General features: G+C 34.7%; 2 protein-coding genes across 2 annotated transcripts; one reads left to right on the forward strand and one right to left on the reverse strand.

The window, feature by feature from the left end:
- Nucleotides 1–4396: 4396 nt before the first annotated feature.
- LOC111808495 (mitochondrial import inner membrane translocase subunit TIM44-2-like) lies at nt 4397–17050 on the reverse strand. Its single transcript, XM_023694503.1, has 15 exons — nt 16728–17050; nt 15744–15839; nt 15504–15610; nt 11731–11814; nt 11518–11593; nt 11138–11182; nt 10637–11056; nt 10456–10524; nt 9256–9320; nt 7265–7333; nt 7106–7178; nt 6824–6928; nt 5559–5630; nt 5398–5460; nt 4397–4749 (listed from the first exon to the last, which is right to left on the reverse strand). The coding sequence occupies exons 2-15, from the start codon at nt 15816–15818 to the stop codon at nt 4618–4620; spliced, it is 1455 nt and encodes a 484-aa protein (XP_023550271.1). The 5' UTR covers nt 15819–15839; nt 16728–17050; the 3' UTR covers nt 4397–4617.
- Nucleotides 17051–19631: 2581 nt separating this feature from the next.
- On the forward strand, nt 19632–20412 carry LOC111808499. Its single transcript, XM_023694508.1, has one exon. It carries the CDS (start codon nt 19803–19805, stop codon nt 20256–20258), a length of 456 nt encoding a protein of 151 aa, XP_023550276.1. The 5' UTR covers nt 19632–19802; the 3' UTR covers nt 20259–20412.
- The last annotated feature ends 812 nt before the right edge of the window (nt 20413–21224 follow it).

Genomic DNA, 21224 nt, shown 5'->3' on the forward strand with positions numbered 1-21224 from the left:
AAAAAAAAAAAAAAAAAAAAAAAAAAAGTCAACTCGTGCATTGACCAAAATTTCCGGTTTTTCAAAAATTTAACCCAACCCAAACTAATACAAAATCTAACTAATTTGATTGGTCAAGTTATCGAGTCATATGAATACCCCTAATCTGATCGTGAGTGGACTTCACCTCAATTTAATAGGGCTCGATTTTGGACCTAGTTGGTCGAGACTTGATTTTCATATTGGCCCTCGTGCATTGACCAATATTAATTAAATAACAATTTTGTTTATTATTTTATGTAATTTCGACACCGACCCATTAAAAACAAAAAAGTTACATCGATTTGTATGGTCAGCAATTTTTGGTAGAGGAATTTATCCTTAAGAATAAGAATTGTATTCTTCTTTCATTTTAGACCATATGAAAATTATAGATAGCATATTCTATATATATATATATATATATATATATATATATATNAAAAACGAAGCGATTATTTGCAGAAGAGAAAAATAGAGAGATGGAAGAGAACCAGTACGCCGGTTTTTTCAAGGAACAAATTAGCCACCAATTCATTTTAACACTAAATTATTTATTTATTTCTTTATTTATTTCTTTTATTATTTCTTTTTTTCTTAAGACAAAAATAATAATTATATATATATATATATATATATATATATATANTAATTATGGTCTTCAAGCAAGCAAAACATGCGCCCTAATTAAAATAGGATTTAGGAGTAGCTTGCTTTAAACTTGAAAAGACAATTCTACCCTTTCCATAAAGGTTCTTTTAGACAATTCACTTTTATTTGGAGAAAACTAATTTATTAATCGCAAATTTTTAATTTTATCAAATTTCATTTCAAATTTTAACCGACAAAAACGTTATTAGTTTTTTTTTTTTTTTAACATTTTATTTTATTGAAACTATTGAAATTTATGATAATTTTATTTTTTATTTTTTGCTAAAATTAGTGTGTTAATTAGAGGAAATTAAATGATGGGTAATTAGTAAGGTTAAATTTGGTGAAACTGAAAAAAAGTTGAGGCTAAATTGATACTAATTTAGAATCAAGTTGATTTTTCCTAATTTCTTTTAAGATTTTGTCATTATAATATACAATTTTTTTTTATTTTGTTAAATTATAAATTTATTAAAATTTGCTTTTATTTAGTCCTTAAACTTTTAATTAATTGATATATTATGTAACTTTAAAATTAAATATTGAATTTCTAATTTTCATTTTTAAAGTTCAATAAATACGGTTACACTTAAGTAATATGGTGATGTCATTAAAGGACAACTATATAGTTGTTAGCGATGAATTTAATATGTTATCAAATATTAATTTTTGTTGACATTTTAATCAATATATTTACATTTGTATGAATTCGACATCACATTTTCATTATATTATGAAAAATTCAGTGGTAACAAAATGTCATCCATGTATATACGATATAAACAATAATAAAAAGCCGAAAATAATAGGCACAAAAATGAACAATTAATTGAGAAATTATAATAATTTGCTTAAAATATTTGAGAGGGTAATTTGGTCCATTCGGGTGTGATTAATGAAAAGGAAATTAGAATTTTGGTGGGCCCCATTTGTCAGAACCATCTCGTGGAAAAATATCTTAAACCTTAATTAAAAAAGGACGGTGATTGGTCGGTTTTGGGTAAATGAGGATTACTTAAATAAGCCAGATCGCTACACGTGTGCATATCTTATTTCGACACGTGTCCGGCTAGAGTTTTATTTTATTCGATTATTTCAAAAAAAAAATATTATGTTTGAGCGCGTGTGTAAGCCACGCGAATGTTTTTTTTTTTTTAATTATTTTTATTTTTTTATGTGAGTTGAACTATGTGTAACAAGATTTACCTATGATGAAAATAACAACAAAATATTATATTATAATTATACACCATCTTCATTTTGATCCACACGTGCAAGCCTAGGTTCTAATAGTGTACTTGTTCGACTAAAATCTTATCATTCATAGCTCCCGAGATAGAATTGGTGTTTGGACTCGATTTTTACAACGTTCATCATTTTTAAAAAAAAATTGAACATTACCATTTATTTATTTAATTAATAACTTGGTCTTGTAATTGGTTTCTATAACCCATGCGAATTTTGTTACCAAAAGGGAATGCCCAAAGAGGACAATATTTGATAGCGGTGGATCTCGATCTGAGTTGTTACAAAGAGGACAATATGTGCCCGTAAGGACACTAGACCCCAAAGGGATGGATTTGGTGGCGGTCCCACATCGATTGGAGAAAGAAATGAGTGCCAGCGAGGACACTGGACTCCGAAGGAGGGTGGATTGTGATGTCCCAAATTGGTTGTGGAGGAGAACAAAACACCCTTTATACAGGTGTGGGAAACCTTCGCCCAGGAGACGCGTTTTAAAGCCTTGAGGGGAAACCCGAAAAGAAAAGCCCAAAGAGGACAATATCTGCTAGCGATGGATCTGAGTTGTTACAAATTTCAAATCGAGTTTTGGATAATCAATATACGAGTATAATTAATATTATGTAAACAAAAATCGAGAGGAAAGTAAATAAATTTCCGAATTTGGGATGTTCGGTTAGATTAGATTTTGGAGATTATATAGTATATTAAATCAGATATAACCTATAGTTTTATTCACATGCTCCAAAAATAAAATACTAATATTGTGGATCTAAGTAATAAGATAAAGTAACAATTAATAATTAATAATAAAATTTCGGTCGGAGGGTAGAGAGGGAAATAATTAAAGTTGGTCACGTGCGTGGGAAAAATTAAAAAATATATTAAGAATTGTTGCGTTTTTTTAATTTAGTTTCAAGTAATTGTTCAAACATTTAAATATATTTTTTATTTCTTAAATATAATTTCATAAATGAAAAATGAATTAAAAAATAATTAACATATATGCATCACGAGCTCAAATTATAGGAAATAAACCATAGGACATAATGTAACCTTATTTTAGGATTTGTCAAAATGACCCAACAAAAAAAAAAAAAAAAAAAAAAATTATATATATATATATATATATATATATATATATATATATATATATATATTTCTTATAATAATAAATATATTCACTTAATATATATATAAATTAAAAATTAAAGGGGAAATAAATAAAGCAATATTTTCCAAATAATTTATGTACTATTTGCTCCCACATGATGTGAAGGTTGGTGGTGGAAAAAGGAATTTTATTTTTAAATTCTATTTATAATATAATATAATTATAATATAATAATACATTTATGAGGCATATCTTCTTCTCCCTCCACATGATTTCATAATAACAAATGTCCCAATTTATTTGAATTTTTTTTTTTAGTTTTAACTTTTATTGTTTACAATTTTTAATTTTAATCTATATTTGGTTGATGGGTCGATGAAGAAGTCTTATGAAGGATCGGTTTTAACTCAACTAAGTATTCTTTCGAAAATACTGTTCTACCATCGTCAGATGCTAAGAGCAAGAAACATGTTTTAATTTGAATTAAGAAAATAAGACGGTTGAAGAATATAACTTAGAGTTTACTAGATTGACTCGTTTTGATCATGAACCTGTAGATACTGAAGCTAAGAGAGTAGAACGATTTGTTATGAATCTAAGAGAGAGAATTCACGGCACGATAAGAGGCTTAGCTTCATTAGATTATGCATTAGCCTTTCGGACAATTGCACGGTTGGACATGTATATTCCTAGATATGATGTGAGTATAGTAGGGTCATGCCTTAACGATTGCAAGATCACTCTTTGCATCTATATGATGAGATTATTTGAGGGTCGTGCTTTGTGTCAAAGTGTATCATTTAACCTACTCTTCTTGGGGTGTTCGATGATGCAATGTTATCCTTGGTTGAATCATGACACTTGTCTTTCTCGATCTTCACGAGCTCACATAGGCACAAATCACATGTCACCTTCGACCTGTTATCACTTATGAGAGAAACTTACTCGATTCATAATATAGACCCACATATGATGATGGGATAAGTATTGCTAAATATTCTGTAACATGTTGAGGAACAGTCAGCAAACTCAATATGTGGACACAGAGGCAATGGTTGCTGCTTTCCTGCATATCTTTGTCTGGTGGGATAGTGTCAAACCCTGTCAATGTCGTCCTAAATCTTCTCATGTGCTTCATTTTTAAAGAACACAAATCCAATCACTCACTTCTGTATTGAAGAGTGGTCAAGATGATTTGTGGTATGTAAAACTTATGGTCCTCATTTTACAAGTGGTCATCTTCTAAGAGAACCTTACAACATTGTCCTCACTCTCGACGTCGTTGTCGTTGTCTTGACACATTTGAATGACAAAGAGCCTTTATTAACACTTCAAGCCTTACAAAAAAAAGCAGTAATAAAGATTATTAGATTGTTGAAAAGAAATTTAGAAACTTGAATTTGTTATAGTATTGGGAATGATTTGCTTGGTTTCCTTTAAAAAATTTGACAAATCCCCAGATTTTTATGAATCAAAATTGATAAATAGATTGGTTTTCTCTGGAAACTAACAAAAACCAGAGGGAGTATAGAGAAGAAATAAACATGGGTGGGTGAAGTAGAAGAGTTTGGATCAGAAAACAAAGAAGGCAACTAGATGAGTGCTTGAACACCAAACTGCTGCATTTCCCTAACCCTCCAAATAGCATGAGGAGCTCCCTCTCCAACTTCTTCAGGTTCCAACATTTGCATAGCCCATGCATAATATACTGTGTGGATAGTGTCCTGCCATAACAAGAACATTTCATTTACCCATCTCGAATTCGCTAAAGAATATGAACATAATTCAAGTATAAACGTCAATCACTAAAACTCCTTTGATTCCCTCCCTCCATAGGATAGTTCTTATTTTCCTCTCCAAGAGTCAATGCAATCTTCCTTAGGCTTTGTAAGTTTAAAATCAACATTTGCAATTAGTAACATAAATCTTTAGACCGTGAAATCTGTTATGCGGTTGAGGAAATTTGGATGAAAAGGAATTGACGGATCTCACATCTCTTTCTTAGAACTTCTCGATAGGGTAATGCACAGTTAGATGGCTATAACCACGATCCGTGATCGTCAATCTATGTAATCTAGAGGATTGGAAGTCTGCAAAAACTGAACCTTATCTAGCCTTACGTTAATTTTCTCTCCTTGTTGGGACCTATTGTTTATTTTCTCTCCAGTTTTCCTTGTACGCTCCACACATTATGATTAAAAGCGACAATAAACATCAAATAATCCTCCGCATTTTATTTTTGTATGCAATAAGTTTTTGGAGATTAGAAGTTTTCAGATTTCTTCAGGGTTCTCATTCTCTCCTATTCAACTCTCATTACATACGGTGCATTAATGTAAGCAGAATTGGAAATAGAAAAAACCAAAACTCACCTTGCCACCTTCTTTAATTGATCCATGCGCATCGCGTACGCAGTACACCTGCTGTGTTTGGAACTGTAAAAATTAAGTAAAAAGGAGGCATTAGCATCATTTCGTCCTGCAACAAAAACAAAATCAAGAACAATAGAGCCATAGAGACTGTCGGAGCGTACAGCTACAATGATGATTGGAGTGTTTCCCATCATCTTGGTCTCCCGCACTTCAACGTCTGAAATGTGCAGAATCTGCTTTTCAGACAAGAAATTAGTATTCATACAAGAAAACCTTACATTAGTTATAATACTGTCCACCTATCAATGTGCAAACCTCACAATGTTAAGCACAAGCCAGTCAATAAGGTGTGTAACAGTGATTGTAGCACAAGTACTTAAATTATAAACACTTCAGTTTCAAAAAAAAAAAGTGCTTAATAACAAATTACTTTGAATGTTTTCTTCTACACTCATACAATTGCATAAGTGGTTCTTAGTCAAGCACCTAGGACAACAAACATTCCATCTGAGTATTTTACTTTTAGACTTCTACCAACAGTACTATATGTTTACCCACAACATAATGATGATGGTTTTTATATGGAATGCTTTGGCCATGGTTTAACAAAAGTACCGTCAGCCATGCCAAAATGCTTCCACAAACATAGCCCAGATGCTCTCCCACTTTCCTTACCTTCCCCAACAATTCCCTTTCTTCACCACGGTTTTCCTTTTTACATCTCCATATCATCAAATCTCCAGTGGTAAGGGCTCAAACTACCCGTAACCCCCAATCGAATTGAAAAAAGAAATATTATTGTTTAGATGAATCAAATCCTTCAGCATATTTTTTGAAGGTAGATAATGAAGAAGGGAGAGATTAGCAGAAAAGGATCCATACAACTGATGAGCTGGGCTTCTTATATACTTACAATCATTGAGAAAGTACGGCAGTGGAAGTGTATTAGATTTGGCAAGTAAGAAGCAAACTTCCATATTATTAGGGGGTTGTTATTCGGCTAGATTGGAGAAGGTGCCAGAAGCAAAGAAAATAAGTAAATGAGAAAAATAGAAAAGTATCAGTATAACTATGTTTTGGAGAAAGATGGCTCTTAAGCGTGCAACACTATCTCTCCATCTCACTCTCTTTCTGCCCTGATTCCAAATTAATCTAGCATTCATTTGGAGTACTGCAGGTTCATATTATAAAATAATTGTTTGTATCGTGATGCAAAATCCTTTTCATCATGGTGATGCAGCAGTACAAACCTACTTTCCAGGGAAAGCCTATGCTGAGAAGACGGTAGATAATAATTACTCAATAATACAAGAGAAAGGTCCATTTTATGGATGTAGAATATAGATGCACCACCATCAAGCCCCAAACAAAAGGAAGCAATAAATTTCAATAACAAAAGAGCAGTATTTAGAATATATATCCTTACCTTGTTATCGAAGAAGATACCTTGGCTCTGGTAAGCCTGATGCTCTGCTTTACAACGTTCTATCACCTCACCACTACAGTATTTCTTCAAAATTTCAGCATCTCCCTGAAGTACCGAGTATTTGTTATGACTTGAAAACATCCATGTCAGAAAGTCTACTTTAATCATCAAACCAGATGCCATGCAAGAAATAATTAGAAGAAACACAACATAAATAGTAATGATATTCTTTGGTGAGGTGAGAAAAGTAACTTTCAGCTTAGATATAAGCATCACGCTAACCTTTATATAAGAAGTTAACACTGGTTTGATTGCTTCTTGAACTTCCGATACAAAATCTGGTAAAGAGAAATACCTATCCACAGAGTTAAAGAGGAAAAAACCAAATCAGAACATTGATTCAAACAGAAAAGTACGAAAGCTCCAAATGAAAAATCTTACGGATCTCTACGACGAATTTCCTTGAATGACGTAGCAGCATCTGATTCTTGGAAGACGTTTTCATTTATGCTGTGAGAAATAAGATAAATAAATAAAAAAATTTGGTGATAAATAAATAAAATTTTGGCAGCAATAAAATACAGAAACATACAACGATGACAGGAGAACAAAAGAGGAACAGAATAACCAAGGATACAGTTTGTGGACAAAATACCAAATTGGCCATCATCAGGCTCACAACTCAAGCAGCCAATTCAGTCATTGTTGGACCGTGTTTTGGCTTCTAAGGAAAGCTCTTGTTTCCCAGACAAAGGTTAAATGTTTGAGTGGCATATTAAGGATCGGTGTACAAATATAGAAAGGGAGTAATATGCCATACACAGTCCCTTGAAAAGGACTTGGGGAGATCAGCATGGAGGAATGTGGATGTTTGAATGAAGCTGGCAGAAAAACAAGAATTAAACGTTCAAAGCAAGATTAGATTTCATTGGTGTTTCCATAAAAAGAAGAACTTTACTTTGTTTAGATAAGATTTAGAAGGTTTCATTGGTATTCTGCTTTTCTCCCTTCCTTCGGAAGCTCTCCTCCCTTTCTCTAGGTTTCCATCACCCACTGTCTAATAGGAAAACAACAGATACTGTGCACTTTTAGCCTTGATTGGGGAGTTCTCAACTACCCCTGCGGGGGGGNGGGATTCCAACCTCGGTCTTTTCCATGCCATGATAGGACTGTGTTGTATTCTTTGGCAGCTGAGGATCTCGACCACCTTTTTGGAAGTTGTAACTACACTTCTAAACCTTTTGGCTTTCACCTTGCCGACCTAGAGAAAGCAATTCTATGATCAAAGGGTTTCTCCTTCACTTGCCTTTTTGTGAAATGGCCAAATTTTGTGGCTTGATAAGGTTTGTGCATTTTTGGGGGTCTTTGAGTCGAGAGAAACAACAAAATTTTGAAGGATTTGAGAGCTAAAGATTCATTGTCAGTTTTCATATCTCCATTTGGGCCTCCTTGTTATAATGCCTTTTGTAAATATTCTCTAGGTGTTATAATGCCCTTTTTTGTAGATGAACGTGTAGATTTAACCAAGAACCATACTAAATTATGGGTGAGCAATCTACCTCCCTTTACAACTTGATTTATTGCAATTTGATCAAATAGAGGGAGGTTTTCTTTAGTTTCATTTTCGTACAAGGTGTTTCATATTTTCTACAAATTTGTAACTCAACGATCAATGGAATCTCATGTTTCTTGCCTAAAGAGGAGACAGAGTCACAAGTCAAGCCAGAAATAAATCCTATTCCCTCCTGACTAAACCATTAGGCCTGTGTAAATTTCATCACAGCAAGCCTAACAATAAATTAACGCATTCAATATAGGAATTGTATACAGATAAAATCATAACGGAAAATTAAGTTTCATTGAGAAGACTTTCTTAACTAAGTGTGATACCCAAAACTTCCCAAAGCACCAAAGGAAATAAGTTGATAACCAACTGTTTGACTTTTCATTTCGAAAATATCTATTCAAAAGAACATCTGAAATCCATATAAATGATATAAGCTGCACCTTCTAAATTGTCTCTTGAGCATAAGACTTACAATTATTTTTTGGGTAAGGTAGAGTTTAGTTCATCGGAGAGAATAAGTTAATATAACGTTCGATCAGTGAAAAGACTTATGATTTCCTATAGATTCTTTAAATTACTAATCCACCGCCAATTCTTGACTGGGTCCAAGCTCCCCAATCTCTATGCTATAGCCCCCCCCCCAAAGAAAGAAACAAAAAATAACCTTCCCAACTCCATATATCCCACTTAATTTGTAATATATCATGCCTCATAGCCCATTCATTCCCAACCAAATGCCTCACAAAGTGAATAAAGTAGAGAAAACAAAGTAATTTGGCCTTCACATTGAAAAGCCAAGTTGCATGACCACACAGGACACCAGTTTCTCTATTTGCCAAACAAATATGATACAATAAATACTTACTCCTGAATTTTTTGAACTATTGGGTTATCACTTGTCTCCCACCTTTCACGAATGTCCTCGGCTATCTGTCAATTCCAATGTAAGAAAATATCATTACATATTATATTCAACATTAAAAAAAAAAGAAAAAAGAAACTAAGAGTGCAAGTTTTCGGCTACCACTGAATTGCCCCAACTCAAGACAGATAAATTTGGACCCATCCAACCATTGAATACAAGTTTTCGCATGTTTTCCTAGTTTACTAACAGACCTTTGGCCCTATGTTTTTCCAAGCTATTCTCAGTCTCAGCCAGAAACAGAAAAATGGTATCGGGCAAAAATAACTGGGGATTGGCTTCTGGCACTTGGATTTCAGAAGATTTTGTATCATGAAGCACCAAAATGGGCTGAATTAAGCTTTCGTTTATCAAACGTCCGCCTAACTTCAAACAAAGTTAGGTTTGGCCTCATGAGACCACTGGGTTTTTCTGTCAAATCCCGCCCCATCATAGCCTTGATCAGTCAGCTGAGAGAAATCCCCATCTCTATACAAAGACGAATCAGCATGATAAGTACCCAAAGAAGAAATTCTACATTTGGGAGCTATCTCACAAAGCCATTAACTCTAATGATAGGCGCATCTATCATACATGGTCCTCACTCCAAATTGGTGTACCCTTTGTAAAAATAGTTTGGAGACACAATCTCGCATATTTATACACAGCCACCTTGCTCAACGTTTCTAGATTGATCTAAAGAATGCTTTCAGCTGGCCCATTTTCTCTTATCAATCTCCTTTTGGGCCACCTCTTCTTCAAGACCAAGGAGCTCCTTTTGAAGTATCCCGTTCGAGCTTTATGTGGTCGGCTTGGCTTAAAAAAAACTGCAGAACTTTCAATAAAAAGGAAACTGAATACCCAGTTTTTTTGTGACAGTGCCGTTTTTATAGCTTCAACTCAATGTAAATTCAATTCTTTGTTTTCTTCACACAGCTTTTCTTCTCTTTTGACGAAGATGCTTTTTGTAACACCTACGGTTTGGGGCATTCTCTTTCTCTCTTCTTTTGAAATTTCATTAATCGATGAAATTGTTTCTTATTTTTCTTAAAACACAATGCATAACCGTCTCTCTAGCAGTTGATCACATTAAATGAAACCTAGCAGTAGATACGGAACTTTTTAGAAGAAATTATAATATAGCAATAAATTGGAAATACATACCTCCTGACCCTTTGACATTACAGGTTCACTATAACCAGTAACACGCTTGAACATGGGATGACCATGCATCTAAAGGAAGAAAAAGAAAAATGGAAACAACTGATTAGGTTAAAAAGAAATTAATGTTTTAATAGAAGCTCTAATGAAACTCCATAAAACATAGGCCACTAATGCAATTTACCTTCGCCTTGAATGCCTCCCACTTCTTACTCCAATGAGACTGCTTTGATGGTAAAACAACAACATCGGTTCTTGTACTTTTTTCAACTTTTGGCGAGGTGGAAGGCTCATATTCTAAATGCTTTTTCTTATGTGGTTTTCCACTTAACTCATCCTTCACAATTTCATATCCCTTCTTTGTTAAGTCAATTAACTTTGTGCTTTTCAACCGTTCAAATGCCGAGGAAATTCCTGTTGAAGGAATGCTGGACTTAAATTTTCCAAATACTGTTTCGGAAGAACCAGTAGAACCAGTATGTTGATCTTTGGCTTCTTCAGAAGGGGCCTCACTCCCATGTTTCTTTGCATCAGCACCAGGATCAGTTGAGGAACGAGTAGACCCCGAAGATTTTTTATGACTGAATCCAAAAGCTTCTTTTACCTGGGTCCAATAGAGTTGAATATTAATACCATGGGTATGGTTATATATGCTTGACTGATGTATCACATAAAACACACAAACCTCCTCCGTAGCAGCAGATATTTTCTCTTTGACATCCGTGGAAACCTGCAAAAATTAAAATAAAAAATTGAATGAAAGACTCAAATAAATAGCAGGCACGACTTCCAGGGACACCATAATATTCACCGTACTCATGTGAAAGAAACAGATTTTATTTTCCCAACAAGCTTAGGAAATAAAACTAGAAGCCCAAAAACAATTGCCTGCCCATGACTAAAAAAATTATGAAAAATAACTCGATAACATTTTAAAATTAATGCGAGAAGGGAAATGCACTAACCCAATCATGGTGTACCAACTACCTAAATATTCATTCACAGTCACAGATAAACGGCAACAATTATAAATACAGATAGCAGGTAAAAGGGAAAAACAATCACCTTTCTGGCTGTAGCCTCAGCCTCAGACCAAGCGCCATCCACCTGCTTGTAAAGCTGCTCAGTTGTCTGCTTTGTTCTGCATTCGCCATTTCACCATCTCAGGCCATCCATTGAAGTGCCCACCCAGCCTTGACATACAAGGGTATGTCTCAGCCTGTTAACAAATACCACTAAAAATATGCAAGACATAGAACAGAGTTCTCAAAATATTACCTAACTTTTAGGTCTTCTTTCACACCTTTAAGTTCTTCTGCCTTCTCCTTCCACTCTTTGACAGATTGTTGAAATTCTGGGTTTCTGCAGTGTTTTCCAGACCACTCATTACAGAAATAAATACCATGGATACAAACCACAAAGAAAAATCAATGCAAGAAGCAACTGGAAGCTAAGAAGTCATAATCTGGTTTATAATATAGCTTCATGCGTTTTACAAAGTGAGCAGTTAGTTTGTTTTGACAATCATCCTTCAATTGAATATAATATCAGAGCTTGACCTTTTTTCCTTTAGGCCCTTTGCATTCTTCTATGGTAAAAATGAGTTGTTTCACCATTGATGATGAATCTAATCCACATTAAATGGCACATTCTAAAAATGAGCTTGGTGGATTAAGAATACAAACTCATACCTCAGCCTTCACCCCATTTAATGAGAAACTGAGTTTTCATGGAGGAAAGAAATAAAGAATACAATGGCATATCTTGGCCTTAACTTGAATGGAAACCCCTGACCAACATCCTTTAGGGCACCAATCTTTGAGAAAATTGTAAGGAGGCTCTATTCATGGAATGGGTTACACGTCTTCAGAGGTGGTAGGCTTACACTTACCAAAGCCTCCTATTAAACCTCCCCACCAATCTTTTTTGTCTCTCTTCCAATACTGCCCCCTCCAAGGATGATTTTGTCTAGAAAATCAACAAAAAGCTACAAAAAACTTCTATTTGAAGAGATCTTCTGCATCATCAAGTAAGCATCTCATTCGATGAAGGAAAATCCTCCACCCAACAAATTTTACAGGTCTTGTCTACTCAGTATAAGAGGAAAAAACGGATCATTATTGGCTAAATGGATTTGGAGGTATCAAAAGGAAGAGCAATCCCTTCAGAGGCAAATTATCTCTCAATTCTTGGCCCTTAAACATCAAACTGGATATCGCTTAATGGATAAGATACCAATTATCATCTCGAAGGTCGATAATTCGATTCTCCACCCTCGCAATTGTTGAACTAAAAAAAGAACTATGGCCTCTAATCAGAACTTCAAGCGTCTGCAAAATGCCTGGGGAAAAATAAAACATCAAAGTCTTATCTAAGACAGACTTATCAACAAACTTGGCAATGGGGAGGAAACAGCCAAACACCTCCCCTTGGCATGATAGTTGGTTGTTGGATGTTCCCTTGGCTGCTCACTACTCCCTCTTAAACTCCTTATCTATGCAGAAAAATTGTCGTCTATCTGCCAAACATTGGTCTCATACAAGGGACCTTAGGCTATGGAAGTTGGAAGGCGGATATCCTCCACAGCAAAATCCCTTACGCAACATTGCTTGTATTTCATATCTATACCCGGAAAGGTCAAATTTTTATTATGGAAACTTAATTACAGGGCCAGTCACAACCCTTCAACACTTTTGATAAGCTTCAGCGCTGATTGCTACTGTCCCTGTCCTCTCATAGCTGCCTGTTCTGCAAAAATGATGCAAAAACACAGAAGCATATGGTCCACAGCTCTCCCATTTAATCCAAATAGTCTCCTTTCACTACATTCAAGCCAGCTACCTCTGTCGGATGGGAAAATGTTCTTTGTATCCACCTAGTGTGAGATGTCTTTTAGGCAACTTGTATCAGGGACAACCGAAGAGTTTTCACCAAAAAGAAAGATCCTTTGATAATTTTTCTGATTATGTAGTTTTTTTAGTTATATTGTGGTGTAAATATTAATCTTCCTTCATTTTTGATAGCTACTCCACTCCTTAGTCCAGTAGAAGAAGCTTATTTTTCCCTTCTATTGCAAATTTTATATATCAATAAAATTTATTTCTTACACCCAAAAAGAAACTGAGTCAATAACAACAATAGCCAAATACATCGTGGAAAGCTCAAAGTTAATCTACTCACTCTCATTCATCAACTAAAGTTGAGACCATTGTAACTTTGATTTTGTGGTTGAGTTATGTATTGCAAGATTTACATAATTTCTTTCAAGGGATCAACTCTTTGGTTTTGTAATAATCAACCACTAAAATTGCTTCCTAGTTCCAACCTTGTTTTTTATGAGCATGCTAAACTCATTGAGCTGGATTTCCATTTTGCTCATAATAAGGTTGTTTACGCCTCATGTAGATTATAGTCTTTCCTCTATAATTTCCGAAGTCTTTTTTGTAATTCGTATTTGATGGTTGGGAGTGTATTAACTCCTTTTCTATTCATCAGTGAAATTATGTTTCTAAAACATGGCTTCACTGCAGCTCATACCCACTCAGTCTCGGTTGTTTTTTATAAGAAAAAAGAACTTGAACTAAATACAAAGGGACATCCTAAGGACCCCCTGAGACAAGGAGCTACAAGAAAGCTTCCATAGATAGCACTAGAAGATTACAATTATAAAAGAATTTCTTGTAATTTGAACACCAATGAAAAAACGTACACTGTACATTGACCCAAAACAAATCCTGTATAAATGCCTTATCTTCAAAGATTCTAACATTTTGTTGAATTCTTACTAAAGCACTGGCTGGAGACCTTCTTAAACCCCAACTATCCGAGAATGTTGTTCTCACCATTCACTGTCCATCATTTCAAGAATCATAGCCTTACAAACCTTATTGCTCGGTGGATTAGTTTTCGGTAATCCACCTCTGATGGTTGGAAGACCCTTTCCTCCTTTTTAGTTTATCAATGAAATTTTTGCCTTACAAACCTTATGGAGGAAAAAGCTTGGCTATTCATGAGGATCGAGTTAGATTGTATGCTTCTTCTTGGTGTATTCACCCCAAGATCTTTCATAACTATAATCTAGGTTCATATTTACACCAAGTGGGCGCCTTCCTTGTAACCCCTCAGTGTGGTGGGTAGATCTCATTTCCTTCTCTTTTTGCATTATCTCTCTTTATCAATATCATTCTATTTCTTGTTTCCAATAAAATAAAATAAAAAGTTCAAAGAAATTCAAGTTTCTTCGAAAAAAATATTCATCCTCTTTGGGAAAATATTATAGTCATAGATATTTATGTTTTACTCAACCAAATGGTTGGTTTCGTTGCTTTTAGTGGGTCTAAGCTGCTTGGGTTTAGCTTCCAGGAACAGGCAGAATACATGAGCACTGCCTAAACTGAGGTGCACTTTGTACTGAGACATACATCAACAGATTCGTCTCTTCAAGAATCTTCCTCCAATTAAATTCATGCAGCATTAAATAATAATGTACAAGATGAAAAACAATTCACGTGCATTTGTACTTGTTGCGTTGAATAGAGAAACACTTGCAGAAAAGCTAAAATACATATACACGCATGAAGATTATTTATTTTATTTTTATTTTTTTTGACAAGAAACAATTCTTCATTGATATATGAAAAGGATCAAAAAAGTTCAAGTACGCAAGTTCCCAACGGAAATGAAAAACTACAAGAAAAAAAATAAGCCTAAAAATACAAGAGGATAAAATAATGAAAAATAACTAGAAAGCAAACAAAAATACAGCCAAAAATCTAAAATAAAGAGCTCCAAAATGCAGAAGCTTCTTCTGGAGGAAAGTATAACAAAAACACAAGGGCTTGAAACTTAGAAAAGCAGCTTGAAAAAATGAAGTCAATAAAACAATATTCAAAGACACCCTTCTTTCATAGAAAGAGATATTAGACTAATGCAGCCCTTAGAAGCCTTCCAAAACCCTCTAAAATGCCAAAGAAAATCTCTTAAGAAACCATCAAGAGAAGATAAAATTGAACATGCATGAGTATTATAATTCTAAAGAAGAGGGAAGATACTTGTTAGCTTCTCCTTTCACTTTCTTTGAGAACTCATTGAATACGCTGAATCTACGATTGATGGAGTAGCCATTTGGTAAGAGCAATTGTGATCTCGTACAGGAGCTCTACCAGAACAAAACCCAACCATAAATTAAAACAAACTTGATATTGAATAGCTTTACACCACAGATATTCATCCTATGAAGACTATAGTGGAGAAAGATGGGATAAGGTTCAAGCATAGGGAAGAAAAAATACCTCTTGGGAAGTAAGCTGATAAAACAAGCTTTGTCTCGAGAGAAATAAATCCCGAACCAATTTTCTACCAGCCATTAAGATTTAGTCACAGCAACTCTGCACATTAACTTTTTCTTAGAAAACAATAATTAACACAATCTAATTAGTGTCATATGGATATAAAAGTTAACATGGAGCGATACTTCCTCAAGGAACTAAAAATCTAACGCAATAAACCAATCTCCCTTCTCCTCTTCCTTGGAGCATGGTTCAAGTTTCGCGGAAATTTTGTAATGTGAAAAGAAACTAAAGGCATTACAAGTTCTGAAATCCAAAAATTCTCAATGTAACCAAAAAATTTCAATTTACTGAGGTAAAGCTACTTCTAACCTCGAAATTCTAATGCTATTGTTAGTAACCGAGAAAATGCAGAATAAAATAATAATAAAAGGATGATTTTGGATTTTTAAGCCAAATTCTACCTTACCCCTGTTTAGAAACCTGAATTTGGAAGGAATTCTAATCAGTCCACGTGTTTGGATGAAAAATAAAATAGGAATTTGAAAACAGTGCCAATTTATAGGCATCATAGTTTCTCCTACATTCAAGCAAACTCCACAACAGTTTTCTATTTTGTTTGACCATTGTATTTTTCTGTTCTTGTATAACTGATACCAATACTTTCAATCCTTTCAATACAGCTTTCCGGTTCCATCCAGTTTTTTTTTTTTTTTAGCTGAGAAAACTACATACAGGTAAGTTTCCTTTTTTGCTTCGTTCGTTCATCTTCTTAAACTTTTTTTTTTTTTTTCATTATTAATTGATTTGGATAAGAATGATATGTTTGTTTGTTTGTTTTTACTTACTGATTCAATCTGTTTTTGAACATTGATTGAAGAAGACACCAACAACAAAAAAAAAAAAAAAAAAAAAAAAAAAAAAAAAAAAAAAAAAAAAAAANTCAACATAATTCAATCAACAAAACAAAATAAAAAAAATCAAAACCTTAGGTGTACGAAAAATGAGCAGCGGTGAGTGCGGGGGGGCGGTGCGACCTCACCAACGGCACAGGTTTGAGGCTAAACCACTGAAAAAAGAATAACAACAGAGATAAGTAACTCTGGTTGCTCGGACAGGCGAGAGAGTGTGAGAGGCAAGGAACGGGGACAATTTCGTCGGGTGTCTGAGACCGCAGCAGCTGGAAGTGCAGCGTCGGGTAGGGGTGGCGGCCGTCGATCGGCAGGGCGGGGTGCAGTGGCTGGTAATGGGAGGGAGTGGCGGCAAAACGTGAAATAGGGTTTAGGCAAAAACAAATAGAAAGCCAGGATGGTTGAATAGAAGGAAAAAAAAAAAAATTTAAAATAATAATAATAATGAAAAATAAAAAGACGGCCGAGTCTGCATACGGAGAGAAGGGAAAGGAAATACGGAAAATAAAACAGGTAATTAAAAAAATAACGAATAAAATTATAAAAAAAAAAAAAACATGTTTTTTTCTTTAATTTTGTGTTTTTTTTTTCTTTTAGTATTCTATTTTCTACCATGTAAAATAATCCCCTAAATATAAAATTTAATTCGATCTTCAATGTCAAAAATAAACAATAAGTCCTCACAGCTTTGACGGGAATTTTGCCTCGATTTCTTATAAAGATGAATTTCTCATATGGGCTCGACTCAGTTTCCTATAAAGATGAATTTTTCATATGGGCTCGTGGTTCAGATTGTTAGGAATCTTTCCTATCATAGTTATAATATGAATGGTACAACCATAATCAATTCATCATGTATTTGAATCAAAATATACCATGTCTTAAGTTTTAGGTTATTCTTTTGATAATGACCCGACTTGTCGTAGACTAACACTTATTCATAATTAGGTCCTTTTGGAGGGTTGGAGCATATGGTCGATTTATTGGAACACTTATGAACAAAAAGATCAAATCAACCGTGACAATTTAGACCGTTTAAGCATCAAATCATCAACATTCGGGCTTTTTAGTCCATAAAAGACCACTATCAATGAACAATAACTATAATTCTCATTTTGAGAGTTTTCGGGCTTTTTAGTCCATAAAAGACACTATCAATAAACAATAACTATAATTCTCATTTTGAGAGTTAACACACATGGAGCTCTTTCGAGCCTTTTAGGCTGACCCTATCGTACCTTAGATTCAAATTTGAAAGTTATTTTTTCTCATATTCAGGCAATGCACATGATGGTAGCATGACATTGTCGCTGTTGTTGCTGAGGTAGTGGTGATATGGAAGTAAAAAAAATATATTGCCTAGCTACTACAACTGTAGCTTGAACGCGCACTCTAAGATGGGATGTATGTCGCGACCACATAAATCATCAAAAAAATATGTAAGCGATCGCTTCTCCTAAGTATCAAAGTGCAGTTGGGCGTGCGAGAATATCGATAAAAAAATTAGATGACTTGCTAGTTCTAGGATTCAAACTGAGGTGTGGTCGCAATTAAGCCTTGTATCCATGCGTGAGCCTATGCATAGAAGCTCCTCCCGTGGGTGGGGTGCGGGAAATCGCGTGTTAGGTGCATTTTTTTTATGTTCCACTCCAGTTTTGATATTAACCTAATATGACTTGAATTATGACCAATTATTTGAGATTTGTAGCACCAAGCAGGTAGAATAGGAGTGGACAAAGTGTTACAATCACGCTTGTCTAAGGCGCATTACCTATGGCTGAACGTCGGATGTTTTGGTCACGTTTATCCAAGGCGTGTTGTTCATGGTCACATGTCCATTCCAAACCCTTTTTACATACTTTCATGTATAGTTAGGTATTTACTATTCTTGCTATGTCAATAAGGCGATATGTGACTAATTGTCAATCATTGAAGACATGGTTGTTGCTTATTTTCTTTTAGCTTATAACATTACTTTCTTTCAAATAGGGCGAGCGTGTCTGCTAGCCCACTTGACCTATTCCACGTCAGCATCCATAAACTTGCCCCAAATCCATATGAGCCCACGATCCACCAAAGCTTGGCCCAAATTCAAAAGCCAACCCACGGCCTACACCCAACCCACAACCTGAACCGACTCGCGCAACCCTTGGCCCGTGCCTTGACCCACGTGTCGCGCCTTGCGACTCTGCTGAGTCGACTACTCCCAACATGGCTTCGGGCTTGGCGGCTTATTTGACTTGAGATACCTGTTTTTTAGCCCCGTTTGACACGTCTAGATCCTATCCTACCATTTTTTACCCGTATAAAGCCATGTCACTCCTTGAACAATTCCAAGTGTTTTAGCTAAAATTAGAGGTTTAGTTGTGAGCTAAGAGATAGGTTCAACCAATCTACAAGGGAATGACAAAGTGGCTCCACAGGTCCATCAGGATACTTCCTCCCTATAATTGGCACATACTCATATCTTATATGTGTGCTCCATTTTCTTCCTAGTATACCAGGAACGCTAGTCAAAGATAAGGTTCAAAACGTACGTATACGAGCTCACCTTGATGCCCACGTGCTCGTACATGTGTTGCGTATAAAGCAATTCTGAATAGACGACGATTACTTTATTCCCTTCCTTGTTTTGTAACTGTTTAATGATGTTATTATGAACCGAACATATAAGTCCATGGCTCTAGTACCATGTTCTGAACAGTTTGATATGGACCACAATTAATAATTTTTATATAATATATTTTTTTTTCATTTCACAAATTTTTCATAAAAGTTACTTAGACTATGGTCAAAAAGATAGAAAGAAAAGAAAAACTTGGACATTTTTAATCCATGGGTACCAGCAAAAAGTGACAAAAGTAGAGTTGGAAAATGATTTTATAGGGGTAAAAAGGTAATTTCGGTTGGGGGAGAGCTTCTTTTTCAATAATATTAAATAATATAATTATTGTATTTAGAATTCAATGAAATTTCCCTTTCAATTCAAAGTTGGGACTGAAAATGAATCAACAAAATCAAACCCCAATTCCCAACGCTCTCAAAATCCTCTCCGAATTCGTCTCTTCGATCATTACAGTTTTTCAAATTTCAGATTCCATTTCAAAAGTCGTTTGATCGATTCGCGATTCTTTCTCTGTAATTTCTTTCCATGGCGTCGCTTCTCAAATTCAAGCTCCTTTCGACGCACTGCGGCGTCGCTCAGAGTCCCACTTTAAGCCCTAGAACTAGTCCTCTCCTTCACCTCCGCCGCCGTAAAACCACTCTGCGGATGCTTCTCACTCGGAATTTCAGCCGCCGGTCCCCTCGCCGCTGCGCCTTGCCGGAGAAGAACATAGACGACCGTAAGGATTTGACTCGAGGCAACAAGTTGAAGGACTTGTTCGTTTCGTCGCCGCCGTATGATGGAACCGACGCCAGGATTAACGAGACGGCGATCGCGGCTCCTTTCCGGAACGTGACTCCGGTTTGTAAGAAGAAAGCAGACGATCATATTGGATCGCCCGGTTGCAAACCCGGTTCACCTAGACCGGGTTGGACCGGCTTCCGGTACAAATACTTGCTTCAGAAAACTTGGCGGCCGGTTCTCGCCGGAATCCCCGAGTAATGAATGATTTATTTAAAAAACCCTTTCTATAATTAATGAATTAATTATATATATTCTCTGTTTTTTTTTAGTATAGTTTTAAATTTTTACTTGAAATTAGGAAAATAATTTGTGATTAATAGATTTCCCATGAGTGGGAATTTGCTTATTTTTGTGTTATGATGAGCTTTATTATTTGTTGAATTTTCAAATAATTTATTAATTAATGAAATCATTTCCAAATTTAAAGCTTAAACCTTGATTTTTTTAAAAATTGTTTTTAATATAGTTCATAAAGTTTGTAATTTTGGACGCCGCTTTGACCATAGTCGAGATAGTGAGTTAAATGGGAGTTAAAAAATCTACTAAAGTGAATTGAGAATTTAGAATTGATATAAGATAGGTCCCAAAATTGGATTAATTTAAGCATATGAATTGGATTAAAGTATTAATATGAGTGTGACATAGAATATACACTTCCTTTTAATATTTAAGTGGATTCTTCATTAGTGGGAGGGACCCTCTTTTTCTTTTTCCCTTTATTCCATGAGAGATGTTTAAGACTTGGACTCAAATGCACTTCAAAATCCATAAGTTTATTGCCCAATTGATAAAGTATAGATTTATTATGGTCGTTCGAATTTTGTAGTAGGTCTTAGGGTAATTTTTCGAGAAGTCTATTTTGAATCTATTTTTTTTTTTTTTTTTTTTTTTTNAATGACTTGAGCTTTAAATCTCAAAAAGAAGATCCAAATATCTACTAAAGTAATCTAGGCTAAAAGAAAATTAAAAATTAAAAAAAGTGCAAAAATATCATTGACTAATAATTTTATTTTTGAACCTTTTAGATCGATTTAAGAGTACTAATGAAGTTTTTGACCGTTCTAAAGGTATTTGGTATTTTTAAATTTTTTTAAAAAAAATTGGAGGATTTTAAGAGTATTTTCTAGACAATTTTAAAAAGTTTAAGTTGCGTACAGTAATAAT

Source organism: Cucurbita pepo, chromosome LG13 (assembly GCF_002806865.2).
Source record: "Cucurbita pepo subsp. pepo cultivar mu-cu-16 chromosome LG13, ASM280686v2, whole genome shotgun sequence".
Taxonomy (NCBI): Eukaryota; Viridiplantae; Streptophyta; class Magnoliopsida; order Cucurbitales; family Cucurbitaceae; genus Cucurbita; species Cucurbita pepo.

Excerpts from the sequence above, each read along its gene's own strand:
- LOC111808495 (XM_023694503.1), bottom strand. The coding sequence starts at position 15,818 with ATGGCTGGTAGAAAATTGGTTCGGGATTTATTTCTCTCGAGACAAAGC. Across the intron at positions 15,611-15,743 it reads ATCAGCTTACTTCCCAAGAG|AGCTCCTGTACGAGATCACA; the intron begins GTATTTTTTCTT and ends TTGTTCTGGTAG. Across the intron at positions 11,815-15,503 it reads GTGAAAGGAGAAGCTAACAA|AAACCCAGAATTTCAACAAT; the intron begins GTATCTTCCCTC and ends AAAACACTGCAG.
- LOC111808499 (XM_023694508.1), top strand. The coding sequence starts at position 19,803 with ATGGCGTCGCTTCTCAAATTCAAGCTCCTTTCGACGCACTGCGGCGTC.